Source organism: Suricata suricatta, chromosome 6 (assembly GCF_006229205.1).
Source record: "Suricata suricatta isolate VVHF042 chromosome 6, meerkat_22Aug2017_6uvM2_HiC, whole genome shotgun sequence".
In the NCBI taxonomy this organism is placed as follows: Eukaryota; Metazoa; Chordata; class Mammalia; order Carnivora; family Herpestidae; genus Suricata; species Suricata suricatta.
This window is the reverse complement of record NC_043705.1, coordinates 31091476-31114330: the sequence shown is the minus strand read 5'-3', so window position 1 is coordinate 31114330 and position 22855 is coordinate 31091476. Positions and strand designations below refer to the sequence as shown.

At 41.5% G+C, this 22855-nt stretch overlaps 1 protein-coding gene and 1 long non-coding RNA gene across 2 annotated transcripts in view; one reads left to right on the top strand and one right to left on the bottom strand.

Annotated features, from left to right (window-relative positions):
* The first annotated feature begins 917 nt into the window (after positions 1–917).
* Positions 918–11837, top strand: LOC115293189. The gene is made up of 5 exons (XR_003909410.1): positions 918–1124; positions 1214–1337; positions 5086–5233; positions 8845–8931; positions 11777–11837. It is a non-coding gene; the product is annotated as an uncharacterized LOC115293189 (long non-coding RNA).
* Positions 11838–12852: 1015 nt separating this feature from the next.
* Positions 12853–22855, bottom strand: part of LOC115294303 (protocadherin alpha-C2) — a 47765-nt gene continuing 37762 nt past the window's right edge. Inside the window, exon 4 of the mRNA XM_029942086.1 lies at positions 12853–15551. Within this exon, the coding sequence (XP_029797946.1) occupies positions 15241–15551 (311 nt within the window). The 3' untranslated portion in view covers positions 12853–15240. The remainder of the gene's footprint in view (positions 15552–22855) is intronic.

The window sequence follows — 22855 nt, the reverse complement described above, 5'->3', positions numbered from 1 at the left end:
CCCAGAATTATGACTAGAATAACACCGGAGAGGATGATGAAGAATCAGCAGTTAAGATCTTCAGGAAATGAGAATGAGTGACATGGGGTCAGTGGATGGCACCACAGGAGAGGTAGTAGGTGGAAAAATTCCATGCCATGAGATTCCAAGCTGAATGTTGTTAAGCAAAAGGGAGATAGAGTGATGTGAAAGTGGCACCAAGGAACAGGAAGAGAATTTCTTCTTTCTAGTCCCAGTAGTCTTAGGGCTAACGAGAAACCATAGCTACCTTTTGAGAAAAATAAATAGAAGTAACGTCTTTGGGGAGAGCCAGGCTTTAGTTAGAAGGTGAATTTTCAGATAAAAGGCTAAGGATATAGGGGATTCTGCTGACTGACCAGAGGTCACAGTGAAAAGAAAGAAAATAAATCCACAAAACAACATGGGAGTTGCTCTCTGGGGGAAAAGAGTTGATGGGGGAGTTCTGAACATTTGGAGACGGACATAAAGTTAATCTGATGGTCACAATGGCAGATACTGTTGGTAAGGCCGGGACACAGGGGTCAAGTATGGTGCAGGGTGGGGGCTGGGGGTATTTTCTCAGAAACAGTCAGACTTCTTGGCTCTCACTTCACTGAAACTGGTGTTTTCCCTTCAACACAGGGCTACATCGAGACCCTCTCTGGCCTCTGCCAATGCAGGCTTGGAGGCCGAGACACAGGGCAATTGCCATCTAACCTGAGCATTTCCTTCCACTGCCTTGGATATTATCCACAGCAGGAGGGGCCACAAGGGGCTGGCTCTCTACCCACTCTGAAGACAAACCTACTCCTCAAGCCCATGCTTCTCCAAAGATCAGAATATCGGGCTGATGGTTGTACCACCAATGCTGCCAATTCTTCTATATGGGGCAATGGCCTGTGTCAACCAGAAGGCTTAAATGTATCACTGAGCAGGAGAATGCTCATGTTTTCACTATGGCTGGGAAGGGTACCCTGGAAATATGGAAGTTCAGTTAGAACCTCTCATGGGATTTTTTTTTAGTTTAAAAGTTGGCTACTTTCTATCACCAAGATCAGAAACACTGGCCTAATCAGTAACCGAGGACATTTTGAAACATCCTAATATTTAAAAGGAAATTAAAAGTAAGTCTTGCTTGCTATCAATGCTAAAAATCACCAATCGACACACACATTCTGAGTCACTGTAATAATTCTCTCGTCTGAGTTCACAGAATCTCTGCAGATTCAATTTGGCATCAAATAACAGTCCATTCTTCTCTGCCACCCTGGCCACTGGGAGCTGATGAGGAGAAAGATATAGCACCTTAGCTACAGAGAAGAAAGAAGTGCTTTCAGGTGACATTTTGTTTTGGGAAAAGTCTAGAAATGTAAACGTCTGTTTTTCTGAGCAACCCCAAGCAATACTGGCAAATTTTACCATGTCATCTTTTCTTACACCAACTTAACTAGGAGGTAGGGCACCTTAGTTTACCTCTGCTTCTGTCCCTGATACTTGCAAGTCACCAGCTTACCCACTTACAGCTTCTCCACGTGTGCAAGTGAAAAATGAAACTGCCCAAAAGTGTCACAGGGGATTTCTGAGCTGTTGCTGACTTGAGAGCAGGGCATTTCAACCTCCAAGTTGGAAAGAACGTTCACGTTTTCAGTTCCAGGCCTTAGCTAACGAGTGAGACACGAAATGTGCTCCTCCCAAAAGAGACCTCACTAATGCAGAGAGGACAGCCAGAGGCAGATGCCAAATTTAAGGTGGGACCCTGTAAGTAATGTGCACAAAATGAACCAGGTTCTTAGAAGGACATAATGCACCAAGAGGGACTGACAACCGTTTCTTAAGTCACATGCTAAGGTGGCCATGAGGATTTAGTCCACCTGATACCATTTTACCTAAGTCAATTCTCCTGATGCCAATTCACCTAATTAATTTGGCTAAAATTAGCATTTTCTAGAGCAGTTGTTCTGAATTTTGGATATGAAGTAGGTAATTCCGACCTGGGGAATTTTTTTTAAAGTAATGTCCAGTTCACAACTCCAGAAATTGATTCTTTTTCATATAACTCAGGTATTATCAGATAACACAGACAAAACAAAAATTAATATTTTAGTATAAATATGTCCCAAATATTTCATGGGGCATATTGCATGATACATACTTATTCTAAGAAAGTATGCATTATTTACCTAAAATTTAAATATAATTGGCTATTCTATATTTTTATTTGCTACATCTGGCAACTCTACCTGTAACTCTAGTCTTAGCCAGGATTGGCTCTACTTACTTTGATCAGACAGATTGGACTGGGTTTATATCATGTTTTGTGATTACATTTGCATCTTTTTTTTAATGTTTTTTTATTTATTTTTGAGAGACAGAGAGAGACAGCTTGAGCAGGGGAGAGTCGGGGGCGGGGGGGAGATACAGAATCTGAAGCAGTTTCCAGGTTCTAAGCGAGCTGTCAGCACAGAGCCTGATGCTGGGCTTGAACCCACGAACTGTGAGATCATGACCTGAGCTGAAGTTGGATGCTTAACCGACTGAGTGACCCAAGCGCCCCAAAACTGAGAATTTTTAAAAAAGTGTTTATTTGTTCTGAGAGAGAGAGAGAGCACGCGTGCACGCAGAGGAGGGGCAGAGAGAGGGAGAGAGAGAATCCCAAGCAGGCTCCACACTGCCAACATGGAGCCCAAGGTGGGGCCTGAACCCACAAACCATGAGATCAGGACCCGCGCCTAAATTAAGAGTTAAACGCTTAACCAACTAAGCCCCTCAGGTGTGCCACTGTTCTCAGCTTTTAAAGATCCTTCCATATAAAGCTACCTCATTATTTGCCACCTGCTATTCATTGTATGGATCATACTGGCATTAACTTAATCAATATTCTATTTTGGGATTCAGTGAGATTTTTTTTAATTCTTGGCTGTTATACAATGTTTCAATGCATATTCTTTTACAACCATCACTTCACACATGCTAAACTATTAGTATATACCTTTAAAATAAATTATTTAAAAAAATTTTAATGTATTTGAGAGAGAGCACACACAGATGTGAAAGCAGGGGGGAAGAGACTCCCAAGCAGTCTCCGCTAACAGTGTGAGATCGCATGAACCGTGAGATGGTGACCTGAGCTGAAACCAAGAGTTGGACACTTAACCAACTGAGCCACCCAGGTGTCCCTAAAACAAATTTCTAAAGTGGAATTATTAGGTCAGTATTTTTAAGAATTATAGTAAAAACTGTCACATTACTCTTACCAATTTATATCCCATGAGCAATATGTCTGAGCTCGATTTACTCTCAAAAGCAAAGCCCGAGACAAGAGTTTGTGCACAGGGAGTTTGGGAGATGATCAGAGGACCAGGAAGGTGGAAGAGAGAAAAGACAATCCGGGATGCATTGAGGTAGCCTCTGTGAGAAACTGAGGTTACAGCAATCCAGAACTTTAAAGGAGGTGTAGGATGCCTCTTGTAATTGGTCATCCAAGGATCAGCTGGGGAAAACATTTGTTTCTCATTGCTCATTGTTGGAAGGATGACCCAGAGCTGTTAAATTCCAGCTGTACCTTCAAGAACCAGAGTCCCTTGATAAGACATCAGAAAAGCCTTAGAAAATAAAGCAAAAGACTTAAATGCATGCTTAAGGCAGGACCCTGTCAGCAGAAATGAGTCCAAGCCCACAGAAGATTTTGTTTAGGGCAGCAACAGGCAGGATCAGGGGTGAAGTTTAGAGCACAGGAGGGAAGGCACAAGGAAGTACCTGAAAGATGGCAAATGAGAACACCTGGTGAATTGCACCCTTGCTAACACATTGTGGCGTTAAACTTTGTAACCATTTCCAATCAATGGATCAAAAAGTTTATCTCAAAGGGGTTTTATTTTTAATTTGTTTGAACCATATGTTTGAAACACCTGTATGCATTTTCATTTCTGGGAAATGTCCCTTGTACATTTTTCTGTTGGTTTTGGGAGCTTTTTTTCAATTTGTAGGAGTTACTTCTATGTGTAGAAATTAGCCTTTATTTGTGACATTAGTAGATATTTTACCTTTCGATTTTGTTCATGGTGGTCTTGCAATGCAATTTTTAAAAGTTTATTTATAAAATGTTTTATCTTTTATCACATTAGTATCGTCATGCTTATAAAATCTTTCCCCCACTTTGATATTATTTTTAAAAATTCATCCATTTAGTGGCTCAGTCAGTTGAGCGTCAGACTTCAGCTCAGGTCATGATCTCCAGTGGTTCAGCAGTTCGAGCCCCAGATCAGGCTTGCTGCTCTCACCTTGTCAGCACAGAGCCTGCTTCAGATCTTCTGTCTCCCTCTCTCTCTGCCCCTACCCATTTATTCTCTCTTTTGCTTGCTCTCTCTCAAAATAAAAAAGTAAATAAGACATTTAAAAAGCTTTTAAGTGAAAATGCATCCATTTTGTGGCAGAGGCTATAGATATTCTCTTTAGACAAAGAACCCTGTGTTTTAGTTGGTCACACGCATCCCTGCATCTAGGTTTGACCATGTAATATTTTTTTTTTGGCCAGTCAGATAAAAACAGAAATGTTAGGTGGGTCTCGTGGGAAACCTTTAGAAGACTTCCCTTCCCTTTTCTGAAATGGCTGGCAATCTGATAGCCATACTGAATTATGGGAGACCTTGACAATGAGCAGTGTCATGCTGGGCATCTCTGACTAGAATGTGGCCCTAGGTCCCTGACGTCACAGTAAGGGTACCCTACCAGCTTGGACTCTCTATCCCTAGACTTTTAGGAGAGAGACATGACCTCCATCATTTTTATTCTGAAAATATATTCACGTCTTTTAAAAATATTAACCTAAGTGAATCCAAACTGATAAATCACAAATTACTTTTAATATTTTCTTTCCCTCCCATTCACTCTCTCCTTTGTACTGTTAATGCACATTTCCAAGTCTTTTAGTAAGTCTAAGACCTACACCGAAAGGCTCCAGGTCTGACCTTGGGGAGTCAGTCAGACTTCTATCAATGTGTGGGCAGAGAACCAGGAACAATGCCATGTGGGCTCCTTTTGAGGAAAATGGAAGACAAAATCTTGCATGTTCTGGTTTGGTCTTAGGATCGCTCTGAAGACAGAAGGGTAGAAGTCTAGAAGGAAGGCATCGGCCCACTGTACTCCACTGTTCTTAAGCTCGGGTTCAACAAACCTCCAGGGACACAGGCCTAATGCATCCTCCTAGTGAACCGTCAAGTCTGCATTTATTATGGTAATTCTCTGTTGCACAAATATATGGACTGAATATTGATTCTGAAATCACACACTGTAGTCTATCTAACATATCTACTGTGCCAAATAACTCCATCAATCTTTCACACAGTTTTAAAGCCAAATTTGCTGCTAGAATACTTAAAGGCGTCTTGTACCCTGGTAAATATTTGACACCTGTTCTGTGCTGAGCTCAGCCTATCCACACCTGTGGCTGGACGGGCCCATGTGTTTCTGATGATTGCAAGACGCTCCCAGCAATAACCATAAGAAAACTCGGGGGGGAAAAGAGAAAGCTTTATTACTTACAGATCATGGAAGTTACTGGCTGCGCTGGGGCCCACGGCAGGGGCGCGGTATAGAGAGGGCAAGGGAGTGTGCCCACGTGGTATGCAGGTGCGCATGCGGGTCTGGGCTTGTGCTTTTATTGGCGGCGAGGGCCTTGTGGCCTCACTCTTTATTGGTGAATTTAAAACATAAGAGTGGGAATTTAAAGTGTAGGGAGAGGGACACCTGAGTGGCTCAGGTGGCTAAGCATGGGACTTCAGCTCAGGTCAAGATCTCAACAGCTGGTGAGTTTGAGTCTGTTTTGGGTTCTGCCGACAGCTCAGAGCCTGGAGCCTGCTTCAGATTCTGTGTCTCCCTCTCTCTCTCTCTCTCTGTCCCGCCCCCACTTGTGCTGTGTTTCCCTCTGTCTCTCAAAAATAAATGTTAAAAAAAAATAAAATAAAATTAAGTGTGGGGAGAGAAAAAACAAGCACAAGCTACCAGAATGGTCAGAGATGGAAGTCAGCCCAAATGAGGAGTGGGGAGAAGCCGTGCCGTCTTCGAGGTGGCTGCCTGTTAAAATGAATGTCTCAGCAATCAAAAGTTACCATCAGGCAGCTGCATTACAAAAAGAAAAGCCACTTATCAGTTAGCTTTCACTACAACCCTGCCAGATCAATTAAATCACAATCTTGTGATAGGAAAAAAAAGTGCAAGTTTATGGTTATCAAAGACATACAAATTAAACCATAGTGCTTGTTTATCTTATTTTCAAAGGTGAAAATGACTGATAATATCCATTAGACAAGGTGTAGAAATTCTCATAAACTGACTGTGGGAGATACTGTATTTCCAGGGACTAATTTTGTAATATGTATAAAAGATGTAATGTGCATATTGTTTTACTTAGTAATTTTACTTTTCAGAACCTATCTTGCAGGAATATTGGACTAATGTGCCAAACTTGGTAAAAGAGTGTTCACCGTAGCACTGTTCGCAGTGGTAAAAATATACAAAACCTTTAATATTGATTAACAGGGACTGGCTAAATAAATTATAGTATAATCATGGCAGGAAATATGTGCAAATGATTTAAAAGGTTTACATTTATATGGGAAAAAGCAAGTTACAGAACGTAAGACTAGTACGATCCTTTAAAGTATATATGTGTATTTAAAGAAAAATGCATCTTCTCTCTCCTGATGCTCCCTTACATGCAAAAGGCACTCAGAGTCACACTCTTACCTGTCTAGGTCCCTTGTTCACTGCCTCATGGGATTGGAGTGACTTATTTGATTGGCCATGTGGGAAAGAATAAACTGTTAATACTTGACTTGACTCTGCCCCTTTGCCCCCTGGAAATGAACTGCCCGCCATGAACACTGGCTCTCTCCGGCTCCTCTGTGCTGGCTGGGAGCTCTGACTGATGTGGGGTTCAGTTAGCCCCTAAATCTGGCACTCACACTAATTTATCTGCTCTAACTCACCTGTATCATTAACAAAAGTAGCACGTGGGCTTTCTCAAAGTAAATAAATAAACTTAAAAAAAATACTTCACTTGCTACTCTCCAAGGTCTGGGCTTCTATATATTTTATTTTTAAGATATATATATACATGTAAAGTTTTGTATTATTTTTACTTTCTCTTTAAGAGAAATCAATATTGCTATTTCCATTCTGAATAAAAAGAGAAATAGCAGTGACATGTGACTCTGTCAAATCAACAGGGCCTCATTAAATTATCCTGCGTATGGCTGTTAAGGATATCATGAAACAGTTAATGTTATTCACTCCTGGTGTCTCTGGTTTTGGAGTTCCTGGTAATAGAAGAATGAATTTTCTTTCATCATTTACTGGCTGTGACCTTGAATGAGACATTTCTTTTCCTAGTTTACACTTGAGGAATGTCAGTGGTCAGCAGGCTTTTAAGGTTTTCCCTAAATGTCTAAATCTCTAAACAGCCCACTGGCCCATAGCTGATGAGACCACAGTCAGCCACCTGACTCAAAACAAGCCAATCAGTTCTTCTCTCCATGAAGAATTTAGAATGGATATTTAGAAAGAGAAGGCAGGTTTTTGTGGACCACTAGAAACAAGAATAAATACATTTAGAAGGTACGGGGAGAAGGAGAGGAAAACTGGACTGTAGACATAGGGAAGAATGATGCAGACTAAGAAAATAATTAGAGATGACATTTTTTTCATTTTAATTTTTATTTTGAGAGAGTGTGTGTGCACACAGGAGAGTGGCAGAGACAGAGAGAGACAGAGAGAGACAGAGAGAGAGAACATTAAGCAGTCTCCATGCTTATCTTGGAGGCAGACGCTGGGCTCCATCCCACACTCTGGGATTTTGACCTGAGATGAAATCAGGAGTCACTCAACCAGTAGAAGCACCCAGGTGTCCCCAACAGATGACATTAAAACAAAAACAAAGACAGTTCTGGCTTTCTAGTCTGTGGTCCTTCTAAAGGCCCAGCTGCTTCCCCATTCTTAGTTTCAATGAGACAACCGGTGCCTTTATAATAAATTGTCCTTCCTACTTAACCTAGATGGAGTTGGTTTCTTGCAATCGAAAATCTCTTCTACAATGCACATCACTGCCAGCAGACTGGATCTGTCCCATGGCCCGTCTGCCCTATCATCCCAAATTTATGCAAAGAAAGTTACTGAATGCTCCTACATTTCTGATGTCAGCCCGGCCTGCAGAAAACCACCTCCCTGTCCTATAGCATTTCCAAGGCTAGATCTAGCTCTGCCTGTTAAACCAAACATGTGCACCGCCCACCTGTGTTCCAGAACTGACCAAAGGCCTCTGACGAGGCTCTAAGCTCACTGTGCCATTGTGAAAGGCATGAGAGGAAGACAGAAGCTTCTAGACTCCCTGCCTCCCAGAAAATTGGCCATATGCCTGAGGAAGACAGCAAAGTGATCTGGAAAGCTACCACAGTTGAGAAGAAATGTGTATATCATCTGGATAATGAATGCTGTTAGTCTTAGAGAATGGAAGAAACCTAAGGACTTGGAAGTGTAATTCTTTCCTGAAAGGCTGATGTATATCAATAATTTAGTGAGGAAAACCTTTCAAAGCTCCGAGCCAGATGATTTTGTAACTGAGATTAACACATGAATGGCTACCCTGATTCTGTAGCGCTCTCAGAGTCATTATTGATAAACAATTTATTTTTCTTAAGCTGAAATCTGTTCTGGAGGTACTAGGTTCAGATGTCTACTTCTCAGATAAGATATAACAACCTTGAAGAAAATTACCCTGCTTTCTATGCAATATTCAACCAGATGATCTTAACAGCATGGGCCTAAGCAAGTATTTGAACTGTCTTCCAGGCTCCCTCTTTCATATGTGTGTCTGAATCTGTGATTGGATGAAGAAAAGCCTTCAGGGGAAATGGAGCTCCCAAGAAATGGTTTTGGGTGAGTAAATGAAAACACATTTTTCTCACTTCTGTCTCTTTTATGAATGTTTCTTCTGTTTTCATCATTCATCTATATAAATAGAGCCATAATTTAGTATTGAGCACCAAAACTGAGCATGTGTTCAGAGAGAGGACTGTGGTTATTATAGAGGGAGTCACATAAAGTTCATAAAGTCCTTCTAAATTTCCTCTTTTGGATGCACCTACATCAGGTTTTACAAAGCTCAGGTACTGAATTTATCATTGCACATGAGTACTGTTTTTGTTTCTAGTTGCAAAAATCTGGCTTAGTTTAAATGTCCATTAATAAAAGAAAAAGTGCATGCATTGTGACATTATGATCTGGCCATTATATAAAATTTGTACAATTAAAAGAAGTGATTTAGAGTTAACCTGGAGAAATCTCCGTGCTCTTGTAAGTTAAAAAAGAAAAACCTTCAGAGTAACAAGTGTGGTATTATCTTTTTTTAATTTGAAAAAGAAAAAAATTAAACATGCATATATGATATACATATATCACATAAGTTTAATTTTTTTAAAGGTCTTGTTTATTTTTAGGTAATCTCTACACCCAATTACAACCACAAGATCAAGAGTCACACACTGTGCTGGCAGAGCCAGGCAGGCACCACCCCCCTCATAAATTTAATTTTCTACATTTTACCTGATTATGGCAATAGGGTTGCTGTATGCAACTCTTAGGTACAACTTCAAAGGGAGAAGAGCACCATGCTTATTGATTAAAGTCTCCTTCCTAATTATGAGTGTGTGTGTGTGTGTGTGTGTGTGTGTGTGTGTGTGTGTCTGTGAGAGAGAGAGTGCGCATGCACACAGTCGCATACAGGCACATAGAGAAAATGTGGAAAAACACAAGGGATCATGCTAACATTGGATACCTGTGTGAGGGAGAATTGTAATATTCTTTGATTTTAAAGAAGAACATGTATTACTTTTATAATAAAAATTCAATGTCACATAAAATTAAATCAAGTTAAGCTAGTGAAAGCCAAGCTTTAAAAATGGGAGCTGTTTAATTAAGTCTCCTGCCTGTTTATGCCTCAGTTGTCAATTTCTTCAGCCCTGCTCTAAGACCAGCTGCCGGCTCGGTGGTTGAATTGTTCAGGTTCTTTGAGGATTGATGATTCCCCAGTCACAGGATAATTGCATAACCTGACAAATGGCTGGGCTTTATGTTTTTCAGTAGCTAATCTCCCTTATTTCTTTATGCAGACTAGGCACCATGCTATGGAAGTAAATTGAGCAGTCTCTACCTCACAGGAACCTGAACTCAGAGATAAACTTAGACTTTTTTTGAGGCAAAAGACTTTTAAGATTTCATGTTCAGCAGGCATTTCCCCATGGATCAACCCCAGGAGAAAATGGGAACGAACAAGCATTTTACCTAAGAGTTCTGACAATAGGGTTGCTGCTGATCACTCTTAGGTGCAACTTCCCAGGAAGAAGAGCACATTGCTCCTTTGCTAAAGCCCCCTGCTTTATTAGAACAGGAGGGTCGCTGTGTGTGTACGTGTGTCTGCATAAAATCAGAGGGATCTCTCAGTTGCAAGTGTATGTCCTGCCAGCCAACAGCCAAGCGATTCTGGAGTAAATTAATACGATTCGCTTCTTCTCCAAGGAGAGGAAACACATACAGAAGTGATGAAACTGGGTCAAGGAGAGGCCACCTTGCCATCTCTTAGGAATGCTCTTGAGGCTTTCAAATCCTAAGGAGGCTTATCTGTAGTTTTTAGTGTGTTTGTTTTAGCTTGCCTCTTGTTGTTTTGGTGGTTTTAAAATGTAGATTTAGGGGCGTCTGGGTGGCTCAGTCAGTTGAGCATCCGACTTTGGCTCAGGTCATGATCTCACAGTCCATGGGTTTGAGCCCCTCGTCGTACTGTGTGCTGACAGCTCAGAGCCTGGAGCCTGCTTCAGATTGTGTGTCTCCCTCTCTCTGCCCCTCCCCCAATCACTTTCTGGCTCTGCCTCTCACAATAAAATAAAGACATTAAAAAAATTTCTTTTAAATATAGATTTAACATCAGAATTGCTTTAGTGTTTGGTCAAATACATTTGTGCTTTAAGATTGAGTTCTGCATTTCTAAAACATAAAATATACTAATATGACATCTTGCAACTTACTTCGAATCTTACTTTAGCCTAAAAGCCAACAGCAAAGGCTCTGAACACTCGCTGGGGAACCTCATCCTTTAAAATTAGATGGATTTTAATTCCTTGAAAGTGTGAATTCTGCACTCTCTATAAGACCCACATCAAGAAGCCTGGCCTGGCCCTTAAGAGAGGGACCTGGTTTGTTCCTGGTTTGCCCATCCGCCAAAAGAAGTTGTGGAGGTGACCCTCCCCCTTCCTCAAGTTGTTGCACGTAGGCTCACGTGGAACTCATTCATTTGAACATGCAAAGTGACTTCTAGGTCCTTTGGTCTCTGGCTTTCAGTCACTGATCACTGATGTGGCACAGCTGTCAACAGACTGGCCGCTTGACCACTTAGCACCTGATTATTGTTCATGATAGAAGTAGGTAAAGAGTTAGGAAACTCACTTCACCTCTTTTCCTTCGGAGGTGGACAAAAATATGAAGGAGTAAAAATATTTTTATTCCCCAGTTTATGTTTTATAATCTGTCACTCACATCTTAATAGGAAAAGTGTCCTGAGTGTAATAGCTAAACTTGTGGAAAAGGGTGACGAGATGCAAGAAAAGGATTATTAATAACTATTGAGCACTGTAGTGTGCCAGATATTGTGCTAAAACCTTTTTGAGATTATCTTGCTGTATCTTCCCCACAAATCTATAAGGTCGGTACTGTAATTATTCCCATTTGACAGATGATGAAACAGAGGCTCAAAAATGGAGAGATGTCATGTTTGCCCACGGTTCCCCTGCTGGTGAGTTATAAGGCTGTACTTACTGGTTTCTTTCTCTCTGTTCTTTCTTTTCTTCTTTCTTTCTCTTTCTTTTCTTTCCTTCCTTCCTCTACCTCTTTCTTTCTTTCTTCTTCTTTCTTCCTGTTTGTCCCCCAACTTTCTATTTAAATTCCAGTTAACTTCTAGTGTAATATTAGTTTCTCTTTCTTTCTATAAGTAGAGTCACCACACATCCGAGTTTGTGGCCCAGTTTAAATCTCATATCCCAATTATTAATGGTGCTCCCTTTCCACCTCAAAAATGGATTCAACAACAAATTATTTGGTCATTCTGTTTCAAGGTTTTCAATATTGGTCCTGTTGACATTTGGGGCTGGAAAACTGCTGTGGGGGGGGCGGGTCTTGGGCATTATCATTATTGGGTGTTAGCAGCATTCGTGGCCTCTGCCCATTAGATGCCGGTAACACTTCCACCCAAGTAACAATAACCAAAAATGTCTCTACATGTGGCCAAATATCCCCCTTCCCCCCAAGAAGCAGAACTGCTCCCAGTTGAGAATAACTGCTCACAAAACTTAACTACAGAAGGAAAATATAATCTGTCTGTTATGGAACGTAGGCTGTGAACTGAACCTACGTCATACAGTGGCTACTGTATACCCAGTACGCCATCAAAGTTTATTTCCGGGGGGCATTATTTGACTGCCCCACTGTAGAAAGGAGCAAAGGCTAAACAAGTAATGAATTAGATGACTGCAGGGCTCCAGGGATAAAAATTGGTTTGTTGCAATTCTTCCTAGAGAAGACGGAAACTGTACTGGGAAGTGACCGCGAAGCCTCCTGGCTGCCCATTCTAGTAATACTGTGGAGTCTGAGTCTTGATTCCATTGGGGGTTTTGCCTTAGTGTCAGAAGCCAGGAGGACAGCCAGAGAGCGATACCGTTAGAGTCCCACTGCAGCCTTCTTCAATAATAACAGCTAATGATAGTCAGCACTCTAATTTCTCCTACTCTTATACTGAGAAATGACCACCATTTCTTTCATACCACCATTTCCATTTATTAGCAATAACAGAATAAATACCAATAGCACCAATTAAAAATGAATCCACATGGCGTGTTTTATCCTTACAGCTGTAATAACTAGTAACTAACATGGACTGGAAAGCACTTTGCAAATGTAAAAAGTGCTGTACAGATACATCATAATCATCATCATTAATAAATTAGCCCAATTCTCCTAGTATTCAAAAGGCACGTAAGGTCAGATACATGGGTTTCAGTGGGGCAAAATGATCACAACCTACAATGTAGCAATGGTTCACACGTGTTGGCAACAAGTTTTACCCCATGCAATCCTGCAGAGCTGAAGTTACACACCCTTCAAAATATGGGAGAACGAAGCTAAAAGCAGACAAAACAGGCTTTTTTTTTTTTTTGAGATTTAATGTTTTTGTTTTAATAACAGACTCCTACCTCTTTTATGGTAACGTTTAAAAGATAATGTAATTAAACTTCTAAATTGTACATTTTAACAAAATTAAAGTTTCTTATTTAAGGTGACAGTAAATTTTATTCTTTGCTATGAGCTGATATTCCGGATGTCATTATAATTCCAAAGCATCCTGTGACTTCAGAGAGGTCAGATTGGTAAATTTTGTGCTTGCATACCCTCAGGGAGTAACCACGGTATTCATTCCAGAATTGTTACTAGAAAAAAACAGCTCTATCTATTCCCTTGCCAGCAGCAGTCTTGGCAAGAGACAGCTCCTGGCTGACCATAAATAAAATTCCTTGAATCACCAGTGTCTTGATTTAAGAAAGAAATTTTACTGTGTCTTTCATACACAAAAGCTGATTAACAATGGTTAAAAAAACACTACTCCACTTTTTCACAGGTGTACAAAAGGAAATATAATGGAATTACATTCAACAATAAAGCTTAAAGTTCACTCTAGGTAATAGTTGCATTAACATTCACATACACAAGCACAGAGTAAGTATATTTCAGGAGTCTTATAATAGCATACAGCATACATATGGGAGATTGGTTTCAGGTAACATCATAGGTGTCAGCAAGATCAGCAATTCAGAGTGTTCTAAAAAAGGAAAACTAAACCAAAGAGAAGGTGTGGGCTGGCACACCAAGACAAATCACAGAATTCGAGGATTGAAAACTCGGCTCACTGTGTGTGAGAAAACAATTATTTTTCTTCAATTTCGGGGTCTTGATATAGTTGGCTAGAGAAGGTTGTGTATTCAAAGTGCACATAATTGTTTCTTAGAAAAGAGAGAGAGAAAGATCCTTTTATTTAGTAATTAATACATGCAAGAGGCAGCCCCAGAGTGACCTGAAAGAGTAAAGCTGTGATTGGCAGGTGGCCAGTATAATACAGATGTTTCAGGCAATTCTCTTAAAGCACTTCTGTAGCAGCAATGATCATTTAAATGGCTGTAGACTGGATTCTCTTTTGAGGAGTTGAGGGGGGACTCATCATATTTCTCTTTAAAGATTTATAGTCATAGAGTTTCTCTTTTTTAAATAAATCTATCAAACAACAAACAGCATAAAGTGAGGTGTTGGGGTTTTCTTTTGCTTCTGCTTTTGCATATGTGTTGGGAAAGGATCTCGCCTTTCCACAGACATTGTGTGCAAAAGAATTTTTAATAAAGTGAGCACAAGGACGCACGCAAACACATCAGATCTGCTTCTGGTGCCCTGGTCGGCCCCGTTCAACACTGGACTGTTGGCTCGTAGGTGGAATGCAGGTTTTAGGGATAATGACACCACAGCCCAAGCCTTGTCAGTGGGGTGGTTTTTGTCTACGAGAGGGTGGCCACTGCCTCTTGAGTTGTAAGATTTAGAAAGTCTGGTCCCTTGTAGTTTCACATTCCCCCTGGATTGGCAACTCCCACTGTTTGTTGGTCTCTGTTTCCCAGCCCTCCTTGCACCATCTAGTCTCATCTGGCCCATCCCAGCCAACATCTGGCACTCACTCACCCCCGGTGACCACACAAACCCAGCGGCCACAGACACCCAAGCTGCTCAATCTCAAAACCTTTGAGCCTGCCCTGCAAGTGTCATCAAGACAGGATCCCCGGAGCACAGGGCAGAGAGTCCAACCTCTCACTGGCGGGGCTGGGAAGCCTCTCCTTTGCGGCGGAGGAGAAAGGAAACTTGGGTCTGCTTTTTAGGTTCTGAAAACAAGCCAGAGTGGAGAGAAAGAGTTAACACCAGACTTAGTAAAGCTTTTAAGACAAAACCTGTTAAATGTGATCTACACAGACACAGGGAACTTTCTGCAGATTTCTGAGGTCTATAAGAGAGGGCTCATGGAGATAAGAGAGAGGATGGGGAGTTGCTACATGGGAGAGATTTGCCATTATTACAAAAACTGGCTAAGTGGCTTGTCTCCATGAGATGACCTCACTGGTCACTGTTGTCAGTCGTGCTGTTCCCTTTCTCTTTTTTTTCCTGGGTCTTGTTACCCTTCTTCTTTTTCTTCTTTTTCTTGGTCTCCTCCTTTTTGCCGAAGGTTATGAAGTCACTTTTGTCAATTTGGCTGTTAGTAGGCTCCTGCCGAATGGAGATGATTGCAGGAGATCCTGGGATAATGAATTTGTCTGGCAACTCACCGGGACCAGATTGTTTGGGGTTGCCTGGTCCGTATTTAAAGGTCCAGCTGTTGCTGTTGACACCAGCGCCGACTGGAGGGGACACTTCTCCTGCCTCTGGTTCTGAAAGACACAACATCACAAGTCAGTAAGGGTCAACACACGCCTTCCAGGCCACGCTAGTGGGTAGAATACAGGGGAAGCTGCACAGACAAGCCTGCCTCCCCTCCCCGCCCCGCCCTCCCCCAATAAATCATGGGTGTTTCTTTGAGCCTGACAGCAAGGTCAGTGTTTGGAAACAATCAGGAGGGCAGTTTCTCACCAGACGGTCTGGAAGTCTAATTTTCTCGGGACATATATTTGGTTCTTTGTGAAGAATTTCCTAAAGGATATGGTTGTGATTACTTTGCCTGGAATAGGATGGGAGATGAACTAGATTAAAGCAATAAAAGAACTAGGAATAAAAGAACAAAAAAAAACAGGCAATAAAAGAACTAGGAATAAATTTAATCAAGGAGGTGAAAGACTAGGAATAAATTTAATCAAGGAGGTGAAAGACCTGTACTCTAAACTCTAAGATACTTATGGAAAAAAACTGAAGAAATGACACAAATAAACAGGAAGATATTCTATGTTCATGGGTTGGAAGAAGTAATACTGTTATAGAGTCAATGTAATCCTGACCAAAATACCAATGGTATTTTTCACAGAAATAGAAAATAGACCCTAAATAGCCAAAGCAATCTTGAGAAAGAAGAACAAAGCTGGAGACATCATGCTTCCTGATTTCACGCTATATTACAAAGCTATAGTCATCACACAGTATAGTAATGGCATAAAAACAAACATTTATATCAATGAAAAAGAAAAGAGGACCCAGAGGTAAACCCATGCATATATGGTCAATTAATTTACGACAAAGGTGGCAAGAATACAGAGTGGGGAGGGGACATTCTCTTGAGTAAATGGTTTTGGGAAAACTGGATGGCTATGTGCAAAAGAATGAAACTGGAACCCTGTCTTACACCACACACAAAAATAAACTCAAAATGGATTAAAGACTTGAACCTAAGACCTGAAAGCATAAAACGCCTAAAAGAAATCATAGGCAGTAAGCTCCTTGACATCAGGCTTTTTTAATCTGGCACCAAAAGCAAAAGTGATAAAAAGCAAAAATAAACAAACTACAGCACGTCAAACTAAAAAGCTGCTGCCCAACAAATTAAACCATCAACAAAATGAAAAGGTAACCTGTCGCGTGGAAGATTACAAACGCTTATAAATCTGATAAGTGGTTAATATCCAAAATGTATAAAGAACTCATTCAACTCAACAGCTAAAGAATATACAATCTGATTTTAAAAATAGGCAGAAGATTTGAAGAGGCTTTTTTTGAAAGAAGACATACAAATGGCCAACAGGTACACGAAAAGTTGCCCAACATCACTCATCATCAGGGAGAGGTAAATCAAAACCACAATGAAATATCATTTCTTACTTGTCAGAATGGCTATCATCAAAAAGACAAGAAATCACAAGTGTCAGCGAGGACACGGAGAAAAGGAACCTGTGTGCACCGTTGGTGGGAATGCACACTGGTGCAGCCGCTATGGAAAACAGTATGGAGCTTCTTCAAAAAATTACAAAGAGAAATACCATACAATCCAGTAATTGTCCTCCTGGGTATTCATGCAAATAAAATGAAAACACTGACTTGAAAAGATAGTTCATTCCTATGTTCACTACACTGTTACCTACAGTAGCCAAGATAGGGAAACAACCTAGGTGCCCATAGGTAGAAGAATGGATAAGGAAAATGTGGCATATAGTGTAAAAATGAGTAAAGAAAACCTCATTTAATGGAGTCAGAATGGACACGTGACTGGCTCAGTCCACGAGCATGTGACTCTCCATCTCCAGGTGGGGAGTTCAAGCTCTCCCTTGCAGGTAGAGCTTAAAAAAAAAATAATGGCGTCAGGAAGCCCTGAAGGGTGCGCTCTCACATCCCACTCCTGGCAGCCACTCTACCCGCAAGAAGGAAGGGAATTCTTGGCACAGATACTTTTCACACAGAACTTTTATCACCTGCTTTTAAGACAAAAAAGGACAATCTCTCCCTGCCCAGCAACAACACAATAAACACCACCTGAAGCCAAAGAGAAACCTCCACGATCTCAGACTCTTGTTCTTCTCCAAAGAATTTTGATCAAAACAACCCTCCCCAATATCCTTCTAAAGCCTAGTAAGAGGTCCCCTTTCCTTTGTCTCTGTGGACTTGCCTGTGGTTTACCATAATTTGCTTGTCTAAATTGCATTCTTCTGCTATTCCCTAATAAACTCATTTTGCTGGTAAAATAACAGAAGATTTTATTTAGGTTTGACAATATATATATAATGGAATATTATGCAGCCATAAAAAGAATGAAATCTTGCTGTTTGCAACAACACGGATGAACTTTGAGGGAATTATTCTAAGCAAAATAAGTCAGAAAGAGAAAGACAAATAATGTATGATCTCGCTTATATGTGGAATCTAAAAAACAACAGTAACAAAAACAAAAACAAAAAGCCAAGCTCACAGATACAGAGAACAGATGAGTGGGAGCCAGAGGCAGGAAGGGGACAGGTATGTAGGAAATGGGTGAAGGTGGCCAAAAGGTACAAACTTCCAGTTACAAATAAATAAGTCATTGGAATGAAACACACAGCATGGTGATGATTGTTTTGGGGAGAGGGGTTTGTTTGTTTTTAAAATAGCATCTGTTTTCCATTTTTTAAATTTTCTTTTCTTTTTTTCATTTTGTGCTGACAGCGCAGAGCCTGATGTGGGGCTCGAACTCACAAACCATGAGATGATGACCTGCGCCAAAGTCAGACGCTTAACTGACTGAGCCACCCAGGTGCCCCAATTGTTTTTCGTTTTTAAGCTTGCTTATTTATTTGTTTGTTTGTTTGTTTGTTTAGAAATAGAGCATGTGGAAGCAGAGGAGGGACAGAGAGAGAGGGAGAGAGAATCCCAAGCAGGCTCTGCATTGACAGTGCAGAGCTCAGTGCAGGGCTTGAACTCACAAACCCTGAGACTATGACCTGAGCTGAGATCAAGAGTCGGACTCTTAACCAAGTGAGCCACTGAAGCACTCTGGTGATGATACTGCATATTTGAAAGCTGCCAAGAGGGAGGCCTGGGTGGCTTAGTTGGTTAAGTGTCTGGCTTCAGCTCAGGTCATAATCTCACGGTTCGTGGGTTCGGGTCCCACGTTGGGCTCTGTGCTGACAGCTAGCTCAGAGCCTGAAGCCTGCTTCGGATTCTATGTCTCCCTCTCTCTCTCTGACCCTCCCCTGCTCTCACTGTCTCTTTCTGTCTCTCAAAAATAAATAAAAAACATTTTTTAAAAAATTGAAAGCTGCCAAGAGGGGTGCCTGGGTGGCTCAGTCGGTTGAGCATCCAACTTTGGCTCTGGTCATGATCTCACAGTTCGTAGGTTTGATCTCTAGCTCAGAGCCTGGAGCCTGCTTCGCATTCTATGTCTCCCTCTCTCTGTCCCTCCCCTGTTCATGCTCTGTCTCTCTCTGTCTCTCAAAAATAAATACATGTAAAAAAACAAAAAAGCAAGCTGCCAAGAGAGATCCGTAAATTCTCATCACACATACAGACACACAAAATTCTTTTGTAACTGTATAGTGACAGATGTCAATTAGACTTAATGTGATCATTTTATAAGGTATACAAATATCAAATCATTATATTGTATACCTGAAACTAACATAATGTTATGTGTCTATTCCTCAGTAAAACGAAAAATAATACTATTAAAGAGAAATCTTTTTCATAAAAAAACACGAAAAACAAAAGACCTGAGGTTGTAAAAGCTATTGTAAACAGGGCATTTCTTGGAACAGTGCTGTTAACTTTTTGTAGGCTCTCTACAATGAAAGACCATCCTAGGCATTTGTTACTGTAATTACAAACTGAATTACTTGTATCTCATTTGATGTCAGGTACTACACTACTGTTTTCTCAAACCAGTTCTACGGACGTCCGGGGTCTGCTGAGTTCTTGCTTAGAATTTTTTAAAGGGAGATTTCAGTAATGATGGTAACATAAGAGGCAGCTGACATATGTAGATTCTGGGGTGCCTGGACAACAACTCCCCCAACTGAGAACTGCCAAAGGATTTCAGAACCCTCGTCTGCAATTATACTCAAAATACTTTAATTGTCTTTAGATAATGGGTGGGGACCTAAACTAGAGGTACAGAATACAGTTTCGGACAGAAGACGAAGGATGAGGTTGGGGGGAGGCAGGGAGACAGGGGGAGAAGGGAGGAGGGGGAGAAGCAGCAACAGAAAACTAGTGTGTAAACTAGAGAAAATTTTGGCTACAAATGTATTTTGACACCTACTCTGTCCAAAACAATAGATGAGTTAGTGGAATCAACTATTTGATCCTAATTGTATCACAATAGCTTTGAGGGGTGGTGGGATGAAGCAGAGGAGAGATGGGAAGATGTCTGGGCAGAGAGGGATGCTATCTAGTATGGAAGAGTGGAATCCTGTTGTGAATATGGTCCTGTTTGGGTACAGCCCTGGGAGTCAACCTTACTTGCCAGACCCAGTCCCCTCCCTCATTGTGCTCAGAGTCTTGTTGGGACAGACACTCAAGCAATTTTATAAGGCAGTTGGATAAATGCAATGACCAAGGTATACGAGAAGTGTTATGGGATTCCAAAGGAGAAAATTATTAATCATACTTGAGAAAGTCAAAGGAGATTCCAGAGGAGAGATGAAATTTGCACTGGGTATGAGGGAAATTATTATGTATCCACAGGGGTTTTCAATGCAATACTTTCCCAAGAGTCTAGCTGGATGACACATGATAAAGGACATTGATGACTTCTAGAAGAGTAGAGGTCAGAACCAGAGAGGAAGAGTAACGGTCTGTCTGTGTCGAGTAATCCCAGCGGTCACAACACTGAAACCCTTTGACATCACAGTCGTGTGCATGTATCTGACACTGCTCCTTGGGTGGAATCCTGGAAAGATCAGCCAGATAAACCATTTACGTTTGATTGCAGTTTCGGTTTCTCTACATCTGCCATTTCCATCTCCTGCCCTGTCACTTCCCTATCTCCTCTTATTTGGCATCCTTAGACAATACTGCTCTAACACTGCTCATGTCAAGCTCACTAATCAAGTTATTGCCAAAGCCAGTGGTCACATTTTAGTCTGCACTGTTGTGAATCTCTTGGTGGCATCTGTCCACCCCTTTGGGAGACACTTATTTTTATGAGTTCCTTGTCAAACCGTTCTCCTGAACTTTCTTTTGGCCCTAGACCTCTTCTTTCTCTTCACTCCTTTCAAGGTCTCAGCCATATTCGTGGGTATATATACTGTCCAAATATGCTGATGAGATACAGATTCATATTTAGAGCCCGTACCCCTCTGCCCTCCAATCTCATGTCTCCAAATGCCCATCCTACGTCTATTCTGGAAAGTCTCAGGAGGCATCTCAAGCGGAAAGAACTCTTCAATGCTCTCATCTATTCCTTTCTAAATCTCCCCAGTCTCAATAAATGGCATTCCATTCACCTTAATGCTCAAGCCAGAAACTTCAGAGCCATTCTCCATTTTTTTTCTATTCTCCGTTTTCCACTTACCGTATATCAAGACCTGTCATTCCTGCCTCCTAAATATACCTGGACTTTGTCCTCTTCTCCCCGTATGAACTGTCACTACCTTTTTCTCAGGTCACCATTACCTCGAATGTGAATTAGAGCCATAGGCTCTTCCTTGCCCAGCCTGTTTTGACTTTTGCTTCTCACTAGCCCTCTACTCAGGAGCCACAGTCATCTTTATTCCTTAAGTATTTCTCCCTTTTTTAAAAACTGAAGTATAGCATACACACAGTAAAATCCTTTAAAAATAGGAACCAGATTACATCACTCTGCTGCTTAAAATTATTCTGAGGCTTTCTACTGCCTTAACAAAAAAATAAAAGAAAATAAAAATCAAACTCCCTAATATGGTATATAAGGCCCTTCAATAATCTGATATTTTTTACTTTCCAGTCTCATCTCCAAGATTCCCTCTCACCACTGTCCTCTGGCCACACAGGCCTTCTTTCTGGTCTTCAGACACCTCTTGGGATTGTTTTTGCCTCAAGGCCTGTACGCACAGTTTCCTTTTGCCTAGAATAATCTTCCCTCCATTCTTAGCAGGGCTCCTCCTTCTTCAAGTCTGTGCTCAAATGTAACCCCCTCACCAAGGTGCTCTCTGACCCTCCCGGCCAAGCAGCACCTCCTTCACCCGCGTCTGTCACTCTAACATCCATCCACAGCGGCAGAAACATCCACTGTTTCATTCACCACTACCTGAGCAGTGTCCAGCACAATTCCTGGCCCATAACAGGTGTTTAAATAAATACTTGCTGGGCAGGCGAATTCGAGGACGGGTAGGAGAAGCAGCAGCCCCTCCAGCAGACCCCACAGCCCTCCCCTGACTGCACTCACTGCCGCTTGTCCCTAAAGACAGTGAAGTGATGTGTGCAAAGTGCTAAGTCTGATCGCCAGCACAATGTAAGAGCCCAATAAATTGAACCACATATGGGCAACTATATATGGCACAGCTCTTGGGGCTAGGAAGGCAGGTTAAGAATATATTGCAAATTTAGCTCAAGTACCAGCAGGCAGTAGGGAAACGAAGCAAGGAACTTCAAGCTCTCCCCCAGTCCCCTTCCCTACAACATGCTTCCCCTGGCAGAGTGGACTCTGCAGCTCTGTGGACTTGGGGCCACGGATGCTTTTTGTCTGAGATTACCCAGGATTTGGTGTTTCAGTACCACTCTGGAGACTCTCACATAGCCCAGGATGGAAATCTTTTCCAACCACAGCTAGGACTCTGCAGGAGGCCTCAGGACTGTCATCTAGAGATGCAGAGCTCAGAGACGTCTTTATTTTGCAGAATTAAAAGACATTAAAGGCTATGTCTGTTGGACAGCGGAGCCCCTCACAGCAGGACTATTAAGAGTTAATGAGCTTTTTTTACATGTCACTGAGCTTCTCAGCCTTCACTGGGAGTCTTGGTTGGCCCGACTCAGCCTAAACTCCAAGAAGCAATCAGAGATCCATTCCAGTGCATCTTCCTCCTATCCAGCTTCTGCAGAGCAGAACGAAATCTGATTTCTTGACTCCCTCACAGACCATTGTGACTAATCTGTTCTGGTGGATGTGTAAGCAAACATCTCTGAGGGCTCATTCAGATGAAATAAGAGCTTCAGAATCTGACAATTACTGACCTAATCTTGAGTCCCTCTCGACTAAGAGTACTAAAGACCCTTGGCCATATTCACCTATAAAATGCTGTGACTTTGGGGGCAGAATCAAGGAGACACTCCCCTTTAAAGAAGATGAGAAAGGAAGAGACCCCAG